Genomic DNA, 16,449 nt, shown 5'->3' on the forward strand with positions numbered 1-16,449 from the left:
TAAATTTTGTAATAGAATGTGTTTGCTGTGTCACTGTGTATTTCTATCTGTTGTGAATTTTTTTTTGTAATTACAGTATCCTGAACAGTTCATTTCTATCAAAAATACCCATTGTGTACACAATAAGGTTGTTGATGTTTATTACACAAAAGATAAGCCAAGCGCAGGAGAATGCGCAAGTCAAATAAAGAAGTAAAAAAAACACAAAATATGATATAAATAGAATTCAAGGATGAAACACTTTTTTCTAGATGTTTTGAACGAGTGCAAGACGTTTGATTTAAACTTTTTCATGTCATTATGGTTATAAGAGCATCAATAAATTTACTTCTATCCTCGTTTTTCATTGTGATAACTGCAGAATCGAAAAAGTCATGCGAGGTTCGAGATTTGGTTCTTTCTGCTGCATGGATAAATGCATTTCCAAACAAACTGAAAAGCAATAACAATGATCAGTTAAAACACCAGAATAAAGTTAATTTTGAAACTATTGCACACAACAATTATGAAGTACCATACGAATGTTAAACACAATAACGAGATCTTAATGGGTTGTAAAAGTTGCCAAAAATAATATGTCATAAAATTATAATGATCAGGTAACCCAGTTTTCAGTTAACTATCTTCAGAAATGCAGTAAAACTCCATATCTCCAACACTACTACTTATAAATTTGCAATAAAAAACTAACTTCTTTCTTGAGTCATCTGCAAGAGGTGGGATTCCGGCAATGATTGAAATGCCCTCTTCCACATCACATGGTGCACATATCACCAGCGGTAAGTGCATGGCCTTCTCACGCTTTGACTAGTTTACATAAATTATTCATCAATATTTTGAGTTTAAAATGTATTGCAAAGTATTAAACTAATCAGGATCTTGGAACTAAGGTACACTAGCAGACTATCCATCCTGTATCGTATCGCAAGTTATATTTCTGTGTGAGGTTGAAAAAGAGTGTTTTAACAACAACTAAGCTGTTTGTACATTCAGAAACGTTCAGTGTTTTAACCTCACACAGATATGTAATTTGAGTTTGATTAAGAAAACCAAACATGTTCATTTCATATTTTACCTTTCCCAGAGACCTGACGTAAGATTGCAGTAAATAGTGGGAAAATAGATTGAGGTGTGTTGGATGCGAAAAGTACTTGTAGTCTGGACTTCCCTTAAGAAACAGAAAGGTTCAGTTTGAGCACTTCCATTTGATTACCAGTGCAACTACCTCCTTAATGCTGGTGTAAAGGAATGGGCCGTAACTCAATACTTGTCCAACATCTATAAATGTTCCCACATTGTTTCTGATTGCTTGCAATTGAAGTTTTGCCAACTCCAGACCCTCCTTCATCTTCGGTGCTGATATCCTAATGAAAACAATTAAATTTAATCATACCATAACCAGCTGCAAACAAACTGGAAGCCAATGGCATGAAAAATACTGTCTTAAGATTAATTTTTGCTTATAAAAGGAACATGTATCCTGAATCATGGTTTAAAATAAAGATTCTGAAATAAGACAACAGTCTGTTGCACCATTATGACATTGTTGAGGGCATTTGCATTATTACAATATTTCAAATATCCCTGCAGTCACAGTTAATTTTTTATTTTTATGGACAGAAGACAAAACCAACCTTGACAAACCCTCCAGAGCATCAACAAAGTTTGACTTGTCTCCAATTGCTTCATTTAATTTCTGATGATTAGTAAAATAAATTGTTTGCAAAGCGAAGATAAAACAGGCAATAAAGTCAATTTAACTTACTATGTTTTCAAGCAGAGCATTTATGGCATAAACTGCATCGCTCGCACAAATCTTGAAAAAAAATATGACTTGTTTAAAGTGTGTTGGACATGCGAACAGCCCAGCTTAGTATTCATCACAAGCGTGCTTTATAGTTTACCTTGTGATTAAATCCAAATTGGGCAGAAAAAGATTGAAATTTTAGATTTTTAAGTCCAAACTTCAGTGCTGATTCTTCCACCAGAGTTTGAAGGTTATCACGCATTTTTGTGTCCATAAATTCATATCTAAAAAAAAAAATATTTTCTTATACAATCAACAAATCCAGATATTTTTCTGCAATGTATGACAAAGATGTTACTTTTGCTTGCACTGTGTAAGGGGAATTCCCATTTCTGCAAGGAATTGGTGCAGTTTTTTCATTCCAATGTTGGTCCACACTCTAAACGCTGACACAGTGGAGATGGAATGGCAGAGACTCTCAAACAATGACCAATGGCGGTAAAGTGCTAGATCCAAACTAGAAAAACATTGATAATGTCCTGATTTTTTGAGAAAAGTCATTAGTGCATTTTTGTTGGTTTGCAGAGTTTATCAAGAAAATAGAAGGATAACATCCCATGGAGGGGCTTGAATTGTTAATTGATTTATCAAAGTTTTCTTTTAAAGCCAACTTACTCGTGCTCAAAACTAATTCTCATGCAATCGATGGACTTTGAATTCTCCTCATCCTCATTGGTGTGATTTAGTCGTGACATGTGACCTTGTAGCTCAAGAACACCAGTTACATACCTGAAATAACCAAATTAAGAATGAAAGGGTTTAAGACAAAACATTTTTGAACACATTCACAAATTGATTAGACACAAAAAGTAATCTATCTACATCAGAGTTTGCAACCTTTTTAACATGCAAAGAGCGATGTATGCCCTTTGACCACTAAATGCCCAGGTAAGTGCAAGTGTACTGAAAGTGGTTAACAAGATTATTTTCTTTTTGGAAATAGCTTGCTGTCTCACAGAGCCAGAACAGAGGCTTAAAGAGCCTTTTGTACAATGTTTAAAAATTGCTAAACAGGTGGTATAACAGCAATGAAACGACTTTTAACAGTGACTGACCTATCTCTCCCAATCCGCTTGTTTTGAAACTGGTCGGTTACTCCGGCAATGGCCCACCACAAAAGTTCATTGTTGTCTTTTGACATTCTCCAAGCAAGGTCATATACTATCATTGATGCCTGTCATGTATATACATATAATCAGAGGCGTCGATTTAGGGGTGACTGGAGTGACATGTCACCCTTCACAAACAAACGCATGTATTTATTATCACCTTCACAATCATGACAAACACAAGTGTCTCGTGCATAGGCGCCTAGTCCGGGGGGGCAGGGGGGCGGTGCCCCCCCAGGTTTTTCCCCAAAAAAACAGTGGCTATTACGCGCCTCTATCCGCACCTTGTAACTCGTCGCATTTGTAACGTTCGAAGAAAAAAGACCTAAAAACAATGTGTTTCTTGCGCGACGCACACAAAATATGTTGACCTATAGTTTCGCTTGCGTAGCTGACATCGGTTGTTGAACGTCAGTCTGGCAGTATGATATGCCAACAAGTACAGGTACTTATTGGTTGTGTCGTAGACCGATCTCGTGCGTTTATTGTTAACACCGCCCTTTTGGCTAATACGCCTCATGCATTGTAATTCAAACACAGTTTTTTGATCATTGATGACGTCATAGTAACAAATTATGACGTCATAACATAGCCGCCCCCCCTGGAAAAATGAAAACTAGGCGCCTATGGTCTCGTGGATTGTCATGAAGCTCAGCAATTGTTGTAACATAATGGTAAGAATTGACATTGTTGGGTAATGGATTTTTTTGTTACTTCATAATTAGTAAATTTGCAATAGACCAAGTGAAACAAAAAAGTCCCGCTTTCGGTAAGGGGGTACGTTATCGAAGTGTTTAATGCTATAACAACATGGTTCGGTATAAGAAGAAACTGACACGAAACAGAATTTGCGTCGTTTCCTATGTTTAGGGTGACACGACTGACAGAATGTTTTTTGCGTGTTTTTAAAACCTGGAAAAGTCACCCTTAATATTTCACAAAACCTTGAAATGTCGACGCCTATGCATATAATACATAACACAAGTTGTTTAAAGTGAATATAATAAACGAACCAATGATGGGCTTGCAAGTATTATTTATAAGTAATATATATAACATGGTTTAGAATCTCCATAAAAACAAAAACTTACACTATTGCCATAATATGAAAACTCCTCATAATCGAATATTATTTCCTTCCTTCGTTCCTCCCATTCTCGCCTTTCCTTCTTTCTCATCAACGATGACTAAAGCAAAAAAACTCAGTGCTGTATTTTATGTTTTCGAATAAAAAAACAATGTGACCATGTCTTCAAGAGAATTTAAATGATCACCTCATTGAATCTTCTTCGTTTGGAACTTTGCTCATCTTCATCTTCAACATCACTCCCTTCATCAGACTGTGCAAATAAAAAGATTATTTAAATTAATGTTATAATACAAATGTTGGTTGATTGCGTTTACATCATATTCTCTGTAGATAACATCATAGTCGGGGATGGTTTCAATTTCCTGTTGGTCATGTTTCAGAATAAGGTAGACTTGTCGCTCACAATAAAAATTTACAAGGTCAATAGGTCGATGACTGAAAAACACAGGTTTGTACAATTAAGCACATGGTATATATTTGCTTTTATTTAAAAAACCAAAAAATTATGTTTAACTTAAAAAAAAATTGACTGTAAAAAATTAATACAGTGACTGACAAAAACGACCGGTCAGACAAAAAACAATAAGGTGTATTGAAGAAAAAGTGCTGTGTGGTATCTTATACCCTTAACAGACAAAAAAGTGACCCATAGATCTAAGGTATATCCATAGGTTAGAATAAAATACAATAAAAAGTTGAAAACAATAAAAAAAAAAACCTGTCGATGACGTAGAAAGTTATGTCATCCGGTGGATCGAGGGTATTCAGCAAATCAATGTTTGCTCCACAGTTCAGTAAAATGATATGCTTGTTTTGTTCTTTGTGTTCTTCAAACTCCCTCTGCAGAAATGACACAAATAAATTCAATGTAACCTTAAATTTTCATACGACAAGGGCACATTGGAAAGAATTTCTGCAATTTTATCGCCAATTCACTAAAACAATTAGCTAATGCATCACCATGAGAAAATTGCCAGTTTGTCCAACTTTATGATCTGGTGATAAGGTAGCAGATTGGAAAGTTTGTTTTATGTGTGGAAGATTTTTTTCGGCGATCATTATTTGCGCAGACGATATAAACAGAAAAAAGATTTTCATACCACCAGATCACTTTTGTTTGATACAGGTACAAGGGTGTATTGAACATTGTCACATCGAAACAACGCCTGCAAAATTTTGCATGCACACAAGGCATCAACATCCAGTGCAACCATCACAAGCACCCTCTGAAATTAAGGGAACACGCGCATTATTTATCAAACGGGAACAAAGATAAAATATTGACATACCACATACCTGATTAACTATTTTATGAAAGAAATCTTTTACTGGATCGGTTAGCAGCATGTCGATTATTGCTAATATGCCAACCAATACATCAATCATAAAACGATAAATACACAATGTTTCTTTTTGTTACAGTAACGACACAGTTTCAATCAAGCACAATATAGCGTGTCAGTAATATATTTCTCGACTTTTGTTACAATTGCAAACAAAAGTAACTCGGAAAACTTGAAACTTTGCCGCCAATTACTAATATCCAAAATGCACAGCTTATTTGCACGATTTAGTTCATTTTAATAATAACCGAATTGTTACGAAAATTGTATTATACCCCATGAATAACTTTTATAACTGTTGAAATGTCACGAAAATTGTAATATGTCGCTTCTCTAATTTTTTAATGGAAAACAACCGATTATTTAAGTCATTTATTGGACGAAAATACATGAGTGGTTTAATTTGTTACTTTAGTTCGGCATTGAACAGATGGACCGAATTGCAAACCCACAATAATGTGCATTAGTCTGCGCCTGATCAGTTAGTCAGCAACCTCAGCCACCTAGCTGCTTTCACTTCATAACAAGTGAGCGAGCAAAAAATTTATTTCCATCAGTAGTAAGTGCATTATAGGGTGAATTTGCAAAAACAGCAAACGAAAACTCAAGAGCTGCATGCCAATACAGAACGAATAAGAAAAACGATTAAGACAAAAGAGTCAAAAGTTAGGAACTGGTAGATTGCGGCTTGTTATTATTTGAAAGTTTTTTCAAATTTTTTGGACATGTTTCGATTTTATTTTTTATTTCTTCGTCTCTTATAGCTTCTGTTTGACGGTATGCTCTCTCTGCTCTCCTGTAATATTTGGCGGATTCTCCCAAAAGATTTGTTTTATGATAAAGAACTCCTATATCAAAGAGCAAGTCGCCATAAACTTTACTCTTTTCGGCATCTTTGCCAAAGCAATTATCAAGCAGCTTTATTGCCATCTGTATTGTGGCCTCTTGTTTTGAATTATCGCCGACCAACCCATGGACTCGTTCAATGCAATACAACCATGACACTTCGCAAATCGTTTGGATTTTCTTGTCAACTTTTTTGAGCTTATTAATATGAACTCGCATGACCTCCATCACCGCGACCACATAAAACTTTACAAAATATCGATGTTCAGAACTGACCGGCGACAAAAATATGTTTTGAGCTGTCTCTTTAAACCCCCACGCGCAATCTTCCAAACCTTTTCCTGCTGTTTCGGAGTCATTGCAAACCAAAAAGCGGCCACATGCGAGTCTATATAAAAGGATTGCTTATGCATATTTGTTCTCCGAGCACTTTTCTTTCGCTTTAGTTATGAGTTCCTAGTTTGTCCTGTGTCGAACCTTTGATTTTCTTGGTAATATTCTGCCTGGTGTTGTCTGCCTTGACAAATTCTGCGCGCCAGAACATTTCAAAAGCGCTCCAGCTCGTCTCGCGTTTCACCAGAGGGATGTTATCCGAATTCTGGTTGCTTTGTACGACGAGGCAGAAGCAGACTTAACAATCAAAGAGCTCAGTTTGCGCTCACGCTATCGTGGCACTGTTAAATATCTCTGAGACAATCTGACGATGATACCAAAGGGTGTCCACGAACAAAATCATGTGTCTACAAAAATAAAGGGAAATTCCCTTAAAAAATACGACACTCTTCTATAGTGAAAAGAATATCTGGTTCACAGATTTCGATAGAGAAATACATAAACTTGCTTATAAATAACGACAATGCATTTTGTAAGGGATTAGTTAGGGGTCGCCTAATAGAACATGTTTGTTTTGTAAAGTAGGTTTATTTACATATCGACGGGAAATGTACTTGCAAAAAAAAAAAATTTACAACACAACAAACATATCAAAATGGCAATTTGACAGAGCTCTAAGCAAACACGGGGGGAGGCGAATAAAAATGCTTGATAGAAAATAATCAAATAGTTATAGACTGATCATGTTCCAAACTATTTCCAAATTCGTGAGGCATTTTTGGATTTTGTGTTCTCTTTCTTCATCGTCTATGATTTTCGTTTGGCGATACGCTCTCTGCGCTCTTGTATAATATTCGGCGCTCTTTTCCAGTCGGGATGTGTTATGAAAAAGAACTCCTATGTTAAACAATAGTTCGGCATACACTTTGCTATCTTCGGCGTTTTCACCAAACACGTCGTCAAAAATCTTTAAAGCACTCATTATTGTGGCTTCTTGCTTTAACCAATCACCGACCAAGTCGTGAACTCGTTCTATGTAATGTAAACATAACACTTCACATACAGTCTTAAGTTTGTCCCCCAGGTTTTTAGTATTCCTGATTTGAATGCGCATATTCTGCATCTGACTGATCACATAGAACTTTACGAAACACTTTTGCTCCCAATTGACTGCTGGTGCGGAGAAAATATTTTGAGCTGTTGCTTTAAACCCCCACACGCAGTCTTCCAAACCCTTAGCTACAATTTCGGGATCATTACAAACCAAATAGCGATCACATGCGAGCCTGTAAAATACGATAGTTTCTGCATATTTTTCCTCTAGCCTTTTTTCTTCGGCCTTTACTTTCAGGTACTTTCCTAGTTCCTGAGCTGGGCCTTTCATTTTCGTAGAAATATTCCGTCTGGTGGTGTCTGACTTCATGTATTTTCCGTTCTCAATAAGTTTGACATACTCTTCAATAAGAGGACCCAGACCGTGGAGGAGCGATTCTGCAAGAAAAAAATAGCATTGAGAAAACATGTAGCCTATAGTATTAACTGGTCAACACTTCTCAAAGGAAATATCGCAAATTTCAAAGATTGTTTTTAAATGCAATTTAAACTTCACGGAATCCAAAACAAATTCAGTAAAATATAGTGTTGTGGTAGCCTACCCATATCCTTAAGAGTAGATGACTCTGAATTAATCTGCTTATTGTGTTCAGTTTCTGATGTAGACGGTACGTTATCTGCTGCTGCATCTGTAGAACAAACATATGTCGTTTCAATTTTTAACAATGATCCCGAAAAATATTAGCAACGTAATAAATAATGCCAAACCTTCCGAGTCAGTCGTCGAGTCCAAAAAAACCACGGAATTGGTAATATTTGTATCGATGTAAATGTGAGTTGTAGGAGGGGGGCGAGGCACTGTGATGCATTTTTTTCATTTGGTTATAACCAGTGGAGTAAATTTTTAGCAATACAAAATAAATTGAATCTAAAATGTGACAAAAATTCAATATCAACTTACTTAAATTGTGCCCTCCCACAAAAAGATGCTTTTTTATATTGGGCTCCTCTGAAGTCGTGCAACGGAGGTCGAGTTTCAGCATCTTAATACCAACCTTCCAGTTTCCATCACGTGACAAGTGGAATTGCGTCAGGTCTTTGGAGTTTACCCATGCTCCTTCCATAATAACAGTTTGTGGTTCCACATTCACTCCATCGCCAGTTATAGTCAGTTCGAGGTGTGGATGCCACGCGCTAATATATGACATATATTTACCGTAACCACAAAAAAGTAACTATTTTAGATTCGGAATATGTGCATTTTGACTCGTTTGATTTCTATTTTCCAAAATTTAAAGTGTAGTTGTTTCCTATATTCACAGTCCAGACGAACCTCAGTAAAAACGTTGCATCAAAGACGGTGCTGAGTTCCGGATATGATCCCGCATCATCTATGCAGTCACAGATATACACAGATGCTACAATCTCATGTACAATTTCTTCCTGGTAGGTTGGTACTGCAAAGATTATTGCCTTTTCTTTCAGGAACCCCATGTACTTTCGCGTGTTGGTAAATATAACATCAAAACTAAATGCAACAAATGTATTAAATTCGCAGGAAAAATACAATATAATAGCCGGATGCAATTAACGTACAAAGAAAAGTGGTTCGTTTTGAAAGAGAACGACCGTGTGGTTTTATCCATTTTCAGGTTAGTTAAAGAGTGCCAGTCCTCTTTCTCCGATTTTACCCGCACCTGAAAAAGTGGAACATTTTTAATCATGTTCAGTTGTAGCTTTTTTCAACTTACGACAACATCTACTGGGATGTCGCTGGTATTTCGAAAGCACGTCGGAATTGTGATTTCTATTGGTTGATTGAATTGCATGCCTTCTGGCTCACATTTTAAGATTGGTGTTATTCTGCCATCGGTTGAGGTTGACTGTAAAACAAAATCAGATGTAAAATAGCCTTAGCAGCCTGTCTGGGGGAAATGTACAAAAGTCAAATAAAACTTATTGAGGTATCTGTTTTGTTTAAAGAACGAAATAATGAATAAAACGATGAGTGTACCTTAGAAGAATCAGGGTAAAATGCCGTGATAGATATGGTAACATCCTCAGCACAAGCACAAGGTGGAAAAATAACAACACATCTGCCAGCTGTTGCCTTGGCTCCATCTTTTCCGACTTTTTGAGAGGTTAGAAGGCATTTCCAGGGTTTCATGTCTAATTCCCCACTAATTGCCTCGACGAGTTTCACCTGTGAGGAACAAACAGAAAGAAGCGTAGTCATTCATTGCTTTTAGAAACCTAAACTGGTAAAATTGTGCATATAATAAGTTCAGAATAGGCGGATGACACGACAATCAGCAGATTGAACTGTAAGATGTTAGGGTTGCTAAAAATGATTGAAATGTGTTTGATAGAAAATACTACTTTTAGTCTTTTTAATATGTAGAAACAAGATTAAATGCAATTTGGTTTAGTCTCGTTTTGTACGTGAAGTTAATATTTGAGGAATTTTAAGGAAAAAGTCACAGTTATAGTAAAACATTAACGAACCTTTTGTTCAGTAATTACGTTTTGCTTTGAGGGGACGTCAGATTTGGGAATGTCCGTTGTTGTTGTCTAACAAAATACATGACAACTCTATTTAGTAAAACCTATTGTATGACTTCTTACGTGCTTACGTGTTGTTCGAAACGTTCTTTGTTGTTGGTAGGTCGCTCTAAAGACAATTAAGTTCTTTTATAAATGCAAATCCTGAGAACCAACAGTGTACACAAACTGTCATATTTTTTCGTTTCAAGCAAAACATTACTAAACGTTGCATATATTTTACTGATTCACATCGTCAACTTACCAACAACCATCGCGTCGACGTCAAACTTTTTTTTCAGTTTGGCAAGGCTTTCTTTTTTAAGCGCAAGCATATCTTTTTGAAGTGCAATGTATTCCTCTTCAAGTGCCGGCATTTCTTCACGAAGTGCAAGAGTTTCCTTTTCCTCACCATGCTCATCAATGGTAATAACACTATCTGGAGCTTTAACAAATGAAACACAAAGCGTTTTAGTTAAACTTCAGCGCAAACTAATGTGTTTCAATCTTTAGAAGACACATCATTTCACACCCAAAATATTTTTTCTCCGGTCCCGTATTTGCTTTAAAACTTTAAAAAGTCGTCAGTAGCTTTATGATTGTACAGTTTGTTGAAAAGAGCTGCAATACGTCCAGGCTACCTTTTGATCGCAATGTCAGTACATTACTTCTGTGACGTTTATGGTGCCTAATACGCAAGGTGTATATCGTCTAAAACCTATCGTCTAAAAAGCACCTTGCTGTTTTCGGTTGCTTTTGTCCGTCGTCTCTTCTGTTGCAATTAGGCTTTCAGCTTTAGGTTTCTCCGGAGTTAAATTGGCACCATCTAAATTAAAAAAAGGAAAATAATATGTAAAAACAATCTGAGCCAACTGCAGTTCAAAAATTACGTTGCATGGTGCCAAAAAGGTATATGTGGGTATAAAGACTGCAAATCGACAAACGGTTTTTAATTTTTTTAAAATAGAGACAGGTGTCCGGTTCGCTCAAATCATATTGAAATGTCGTCACACCAGATCTTTGCTTTATTGCCGCGGACAGTTTCTTTTTACTCGCGAGTGCGGTTATATACGAGCAAACACGTACTGAATGTCAAACAAAGCAACAGTTATATAAAGGTTTTGATCCCACTGACGCAAGGCTATTGTCAAAGCTTGTTAAAAGGTTACCACCCTGTTTCATGTTCAGTATATGTTTTACAAATATTTGCAACCTATGCGCCGTTTTGTTTAGTATTGCCGCGTTCTAGTGTCGGATTGCCAGTAACAAAAGTATTTTGAAACGGGAAAAGGAGTCGTTGAAGGGACTCATCAGCGACATTTAACTTTGCTTCAAAAGGACACCTTCTTATTACGTGGGCATTGCCCCCTCTGGTAGTTGTTGACTAAAGCGATTTTTTACAACTTACCGGCGATATTTTCCAGTTTTAATTCATCATTTGATTTTTTTATGATGTTATCACCCATCACGCTCTCAGGGAAAGGTTTAACACCACCATCATGCCTGCTTCTGGATGGTTCAACAGCTAAATTACAATATAGTTATCACATATCAGATCGATAAGCACTTCTCAAAGCATGCAACACTTAAATGCACTTTTGGTTAATATGTTTGCTCTCTATATCACACTATGGTTTGAGCGAAATGCCATTGTTTGCAAAACTGGTTTTACCACTAAACGTTGAGGGTCACAAATGTAAATACAGATTCAGCACGCGTGGTCATACCTGAACTCACAATCCAGGTAGTTTGTGGTAGTTTGACCGGGTATTCGTCACTTTTACACGAGGTTGGATCTTCATTAATGGAAGTTGAAGAGGTTGCAACTGAAACAAAGCCAATTGACAAATTTATTTAAATACGAAAACACGAAAGCACGGAAGCTCCATCTTTTACACAAACCTAATTACAGGGAATGAAGTCATACCTTTTTCATTTTCTTCATTCAAGTTTTCAGACATGGAACTGGTGGTGGTGAAATTTCCTGTGTCATCACCACTTGCTATTGCTCTCCCTTCTACGTATAAATGACAAAAAAAGCTTATACTTTCTGAAAACAGATTTTTGTAACTCACTTTCTGCATTACGCACACTCATTCCTGTTGAGGAATTGTCAGTGTCATCTTTGAAGTCTAAAATGAACGTATTTAGCTCGCATTACATGCTTCAAAAAGTCGTCAGTAGCTTTATGATTGTACAGTTTGTTGAAAAGAGCTGCAATACGTCCAGGCTACCTTTTGATCGCAATGTCAGTACATTACTTCTGTGACGTTTATGGTGCCTAATACGCAAGGTGAATGTCGTCTAAAACGTATCGTCTAAAAAGCACCTTGCTGTTTTCGGTTGCTTTTGTCCGTCGTCTCTTCTGCTGCAATTGGGCTTTCAGCTTTAGGTTTCTCCGGAGTTAAATTGGCACCATCTAAATTAAAAAAAGGAAAATAACTTGTATGTGATAACAATCTGAGCCAACTGCAGTTCAAAAATTACGTTGCATGGTGCCAAAAAGCCAAGGTATATGTGGGTATAAAGACTGCAAATCGACAAACGGTTTTTAATTTTTTTAAAATAGAGACAGGTGTCCGGTTCGCTCAAATCATATTGAAATGTCGTCACACCAGATCTTTTATGCTTAGATCACGTTTTATAAATCTTTGCAACGAGTGCGGCCCACGCAGGGTTTCGTTGAATCTCTTGTTTCATTGCCGCGTTCCAGTGTCAGGTTGCTTGTTGATAAAGTTTTTGTACAATCAAAGCGTATTGAATGTCAAAAAGCGAAATCAAAGACATATATGAATGCTTACTGTATGCTACACAACGTATGCTATTTTAGATCAAATCAAATTTAACAAATGAAACACCTTGAAACTTTCGGTTAATTTTTTAATCGTTCTCAGTGCACTTGTTTTCGCTCAACAAGGTGTCATCACAGCAACAGCGGCACTAAAGTTTAAAACGCTATATTTTATTGCACATTGTAATGATCTCAACAATACATGGTTCAAAAACCATTGGTGTGTTGTCAATAATCACTGAAACTATTGCATGTATTTGTTTAGCTAATATACCTATTCTATAAAATTTTGCGAAAGCTCAAAGGATTAGAGCTTGCCTAATAGTTAATGCGGCACTTGGCATATGGCTTATCGTAGAGGTCATGGTTTGGAACACATTTGCAACTTGTCACCTTGCGAGCAGTTTAGTTGTTTCTCTTTTGCTTTATTGCGCGGACAGTTTCTTGTTACTCGGGAGTGCGGTTATATACGAGCAAACACGTACTGAATGTCAAACAAAGCAACAGTTATATAAAGGTTTTGATCCCACTGACGCAAAGCCATTGTCAAAGCTTGTTAAAAGGTTACCACCCTGTTTCATGTTTAGTATATGTTTTACAAACATTTGCAACCTATGCGCCGTTTTGTTTAGTATTGCCGCGTTCCAGTGTCAGATTGCTAGTAACAAAAGTATTTTGAAACGGAAAAAGGAGTCGCTGAAGGGACTCATCAGCGACATTTAACTTTGCTTCAAGGACACCTTCTTATTACGTGGGCATTGGCCCCTCTGGTAGTTGTTGGCTAAAGCGATTTTTTACAACTTACCGGCGATATTTTCCAGTTTTAATTCATCATTTGATTTTCTTATGATGTTATCACCCATCACGCTCTCAGGGAAAGGTTTAACACCACCATCATGCCTGCTTCTGGATGGTTCAACAGCTAAATTACAATATAGTTATCACATATCAGATCGATAAGCACTTCTCAAAGCATGCAACACTTAAATGCACTTTTGTTTAATATGTTTGCTCTCTATATCACACTATGGTTTGAGCGAAATGCCATTGTTTGCAAAACTGGTTTTACCACTAAACGTTGAGGGTCACAAATGTAAATACACATTCAGCACGCGTGGTCATACCTGAACTCACAATCCAGGTAGTTTGTGGTAGTTTGGCCGGGTATTCGTCATTTTTACACGAGGTTGGATCTTCATTAATGGAAGTTGAAGAGGTTGCAACTGAAACAAAGCCAATTGACAAATTTATTTAAATACGAAAACACGAAAGCACGGAAGCTCCAACTTTTACACAAACCGAATTACAGTGAATGAAGTCATACCTTTTTCATTTTCTTCATTCAAGTTTTCAGACATGGAACTGGTGGTGGTGAAATTTCCTGTGTCGTCACCGCTTGGTATTGCTCTCCCTTCTACGTATAAAAAACAAAAAAAAGCTTAAACTTTCTGAAAACAGATTTTTGTAACTCACTTTCTGCAATACGCACACTCGTTCCTGTTGAGGAATTGTCAGTGTCATCTTTGAATTCTAAAATGCATGTATTTAGCTCGCATTATATGCTTTAAATTTAAATCTAATCACCATTACCATCGAACTTTTTTCTTCTAATGTTAAACTGGTAGATTGGAACTGGAAAGTTTCGTTTTTCTCTTGATCGAATAAAGATTTTTTTTTCTTCCATGTGAGATGTGGCTTTTGCTGCTTGGAACATAATAACCGACGTACTTTGCTGTTTAAGAAGCAACTGCAGTTGTTCTACGACGTACTGCATCGTGGGGCGTCTAGACGGTTCTTGATTCCAGCATTGATACATCAACTTTTCAAGGACATCTACTAATGCTCTTTCATTTTTGCTCAGAGACTGTTTCATTTTTTGTATTGCTGCACATTCGGGTCTACGACCTTCCATGATGCAAAATCTCAATGATTCGTCGCTTTGGGGCGAATAGGGCAATTGACGTGTGAGAAACATGTGAATGAGGAGAGCAAAGGCATAAATATCGAGCTCTTTGGTCAGATTCATTTCGGGATTTTTTAATCTTTCTGGGGCTGTGTAATAGGGCGTATATTGAGGTTTTCCGAGTGTCCCGGTTAACAAGCAATCCTGGTTAGTTGAACCGGTTATATATGCAAGCATCGCACTGCCAAAGTCGCCCAATTTACAAATGATATACTTGGACACAAAGATGTTTGCTGGTTTTATGTCTCCGTGAATTAAACTCTTGATCATCAAATTGTGGCAAAAAGCAATAGCTTTGGCAATGTTTAGCAACATTCTGACCCGCAGATCAACACCCAACTCAATTGAAGTATCTAACAAGAGGTTGTGTAGATTTCCACCTTTGCAAAATTTCATCACGATTCCAATTGTAAATGACCATTGGACCCAACCATGTACACGCACTATATATTTATGTTTGGCTTTTTCCAGGTGATTCATTTCACTTCTCATACTTTAAAAAGTTTAAAAAAAAGTTTTTTATTAATCTCTACTTATAGTGATAAACTTACGTTCTTAGTATCTTTTGCTTCTCATTAGCGTCACCATAGGAAAAGATTTTGACAGCCACATCCTGTTTTAATTTCTTGTGGTAACCAAACAATACATCGCCGTAACCGCCACGGCCTGCTTCATAACAATTCGGGTCGCATTCAATATCATCGGCGTCAAACTCGACAAACTGGGAAACAACTTAGTTAAAATGAGCTTAACAAAATAATCGAAAAATCAAACCTCTCCCATCCCCTTTTCTCTGAAATGCTGCATTTTTCCTTTCGGGTCCAACTGTTAAACCGGTGGATGGTTGTGTTCTTCAGTGAAACGGCATAACTTAGCGCCAACTAATGCAAAGCTACTGATACTTCGCTCAAATCGGCAACTTCACTTTTTGCAAAAGCTGACAAGCTAATTCTGCATCTCTGGTACAACACTGGGGTTGCTCTTATACATATAGGGTTGTTACATGAGCCGAACAACCCCTGATGGTGATTGTTTACTCTGAACTGAGCTGAAACCTGACCCTCCATAGGGGGCACGAAAGATGTAGAATCCGAGTATGACAAAGTTACATGGCAAAGGTCGGAAATAAGGGCAAAATGTACAATGACAACAGACTAGGGCAACAACAAGCTTTTGCAAAAACTCGTCGAGCGGCTGCAAGACGACCAACGCCTTTCCGACCATCCATACATGGTTAAAGAATATGTTAAATGCGCGAAGCAACTTTGAAAGATGTTTCACATAACATGCATTATGATCAATATCCTCATTCCAATTTAATTGTGCCCACGCTTCATTATAACCAAGAACGTTTTTACATCAGTAGGCATTGTATTACTGGACATTGACAACCGCGATAAGTGATTGACACAGCAATAGATAGCAAGATCAAATCCATTATTCTTAAATTAGTGCGTCGTGACTTTGCTTGTCATAGGTCGCCACAAGAATATTTCCATATTTGCAGATGCCAACGCTCCAACGCTATACTACTGATAGTTTAATTATCTGTCCTTCTGGCACAATTAAACAT

The 16,449-nt window shown here is 37.0% G+C and overlaps 2 protein-coding genes across 4 annotated transcripts; both read right to left on the bottom strand.

Annotated features, from left to right (window-relative positions):
- Nucleotides 1-273: 273 nt before the first annotated feature.
- Nucleotides 274-5,413, bottom strand: LOC145890602 (cell division control protein 45 homolog). Its single transcript, XM_082981719.1, has 16 exons — nucleotides 5,303-5,413; nucleotides 5,107-5,232; nucleotides 4,725-4,846; nucleotides 4,321-4,441; nucleotides 4,191-4,256; nucleotides 4,008-4,103; nucleotides 2,863-2,981; nucleotides 2,423-2,536; nucleotides 2,106-2,264; nucleotides 1,905-2,031; nucleotides 1,766-1,816; nucleotides 1,635-1,696; nucleotides 1,226-1,364; nucleotides 1,076-1,168; nucleotides 692-807; nucleotides 274-432 (listed from the first exon to the last, which is right to left on the bottom strand). The coding sequence occupies exons 1-16, from the start codon at nucleotides 5,390-5,392 to the stop codon at nucleotides 291-293; spliced, it is 1,743 nt and encodes a 580-aa protein (XP_082837845.1). The 5' UTR covers nucleotides 5,393-5,413; the 3' UTR covers nucleotides 274-290.
- A 1,702-nt stretch (nucleotides 5,414-7,115) lies between these two features.
- On the bottom strand, nucleotides 7,116-15,832 carry LOC145888809 (uncharacterized). Of its 3 annotated transcripts, XM_082979669.1 has the most exons (25): nucleotides 15,651-15,832; nucleotides 15,428-15,597; nucleotides 14,504-15,369; nucleotides 14,387-14,443; nucleotides 14,238-14,327; nucleotides 14,038-14,136; nucleotides 13,719-13,835; nucleotides 12,452-12,541; nucleotides 12,198-12,254; nucleotides 12,050-12,139; nucleotides 11,850-11,948; nucleotides 11,531-11,647; nucleotides 10,859-10,948; nucleotides 10,388-10,567; nucleotides 10,215-10,252; nucleotides 10,087-10,152; nucleotides 9,596-9,784; nucleotides 9,333-9,464; nucleotides 9,178-9,278; nucleotides 8,915-9,109; nucleotides 8,543-8,775; nucleotides 8,350-8,439; nucleotides 8,184-8,270; nucleotides 7,874-8,019; nucleotides 7,691-7,814 (listed from the first exon to the last, which is right to left on the bottom strand). In XM_082979669.1, exons 1-25 carry the CDS (start codon nucleotides 15,681-15,683, stop codon nucleotides 7,803-7,805), a joined length of 3,444 nt encoding a protein of 1,147 aa, XP_082835795.1. In that variant the 5' UTR covers nucleotides 15,684-15,832; the 3' UTR covers nucleotides 7,691-7,802. The 3 variants fall into 3 exon arrangements, with proteins under 3 accessions (XP_082835793.1, XP_082835794.1, XP_082835795.1); XM_082979667.1 differs by having other exon boundaries at nucleotides 7,116-8,019; XM_082979668.1 differs by lacking the exons at nucleotides 10,859-10,948; nucleotides 11,531-11,647; nucleotides 11,850-11,948; nucleotides 12,050-12,139; nucleotides 12,198-12,254 and having other exon boundaries at nucleotides 7,116-8,019.
- Between the last annotated feature and the right edge of the window lie 617 nt (nucleotides 15,833-16,449).

Source organism: Ascidia mentula, chromosome 2 (genome assembly GCF_947561715.1).
Source record: "Ascidia mentula chromosome 2, kaAscMent1.1, whole genome shotgun sequence".
In the NCBI taxonomy this organism is placed as follows: Eukaryota; Metazoa; Chordata; class Ascidiacea; order Phlebobranchia; family Ascidiidae; genus Ascidia; species Ascidia mentula.

Excerpts from the sequence above, each read along its gene's own strand:
- LOC145888809 (XM_082979667.1), bottom strand. The coding sequence starts at position 15,683 with ATGCAGCATTTCAGAGAAAAGGGGATGGGAGAG. Across the intron at positions 11,949-12,049 it reads GAATGAAGAAAATGAAAAAG|TTGCAACCTCTTCAACTTCC; the intron begins GTATGACTTCAT and ends GCTTTGTTTCAG. Across the intron at positions 10,153-10,214 it reads AAGAACGTTTCGAACAACAC|ACAACAACAACGGACATTCC; the intron begins GTAAGCACGTAA and ends GTATTTTGTTAG.
- LOC145890602 (XM_082981719.1), bottom strand. The coding sequence starts at position 5,392 with ATGATTGATGTATTGGTTGGCATATTAGCAATAATCGACATGCTGCTA. Across the intron at positions 4,257-4,320 it reads TTATCTACAGAGAATATGAT|TCTGATGAAGGGAGTGATGT; the intron begins GTAAACGCAATC and ends TTATTTGCACAG. Across the intron at positions 2,265-2,422 it reads AGAATTAGTTTTGAGCACGA|TTTGGATCTAGCACTTTACC; the intron begins GTAAGTTGGCTT and ends ATGTTTTTCTAG.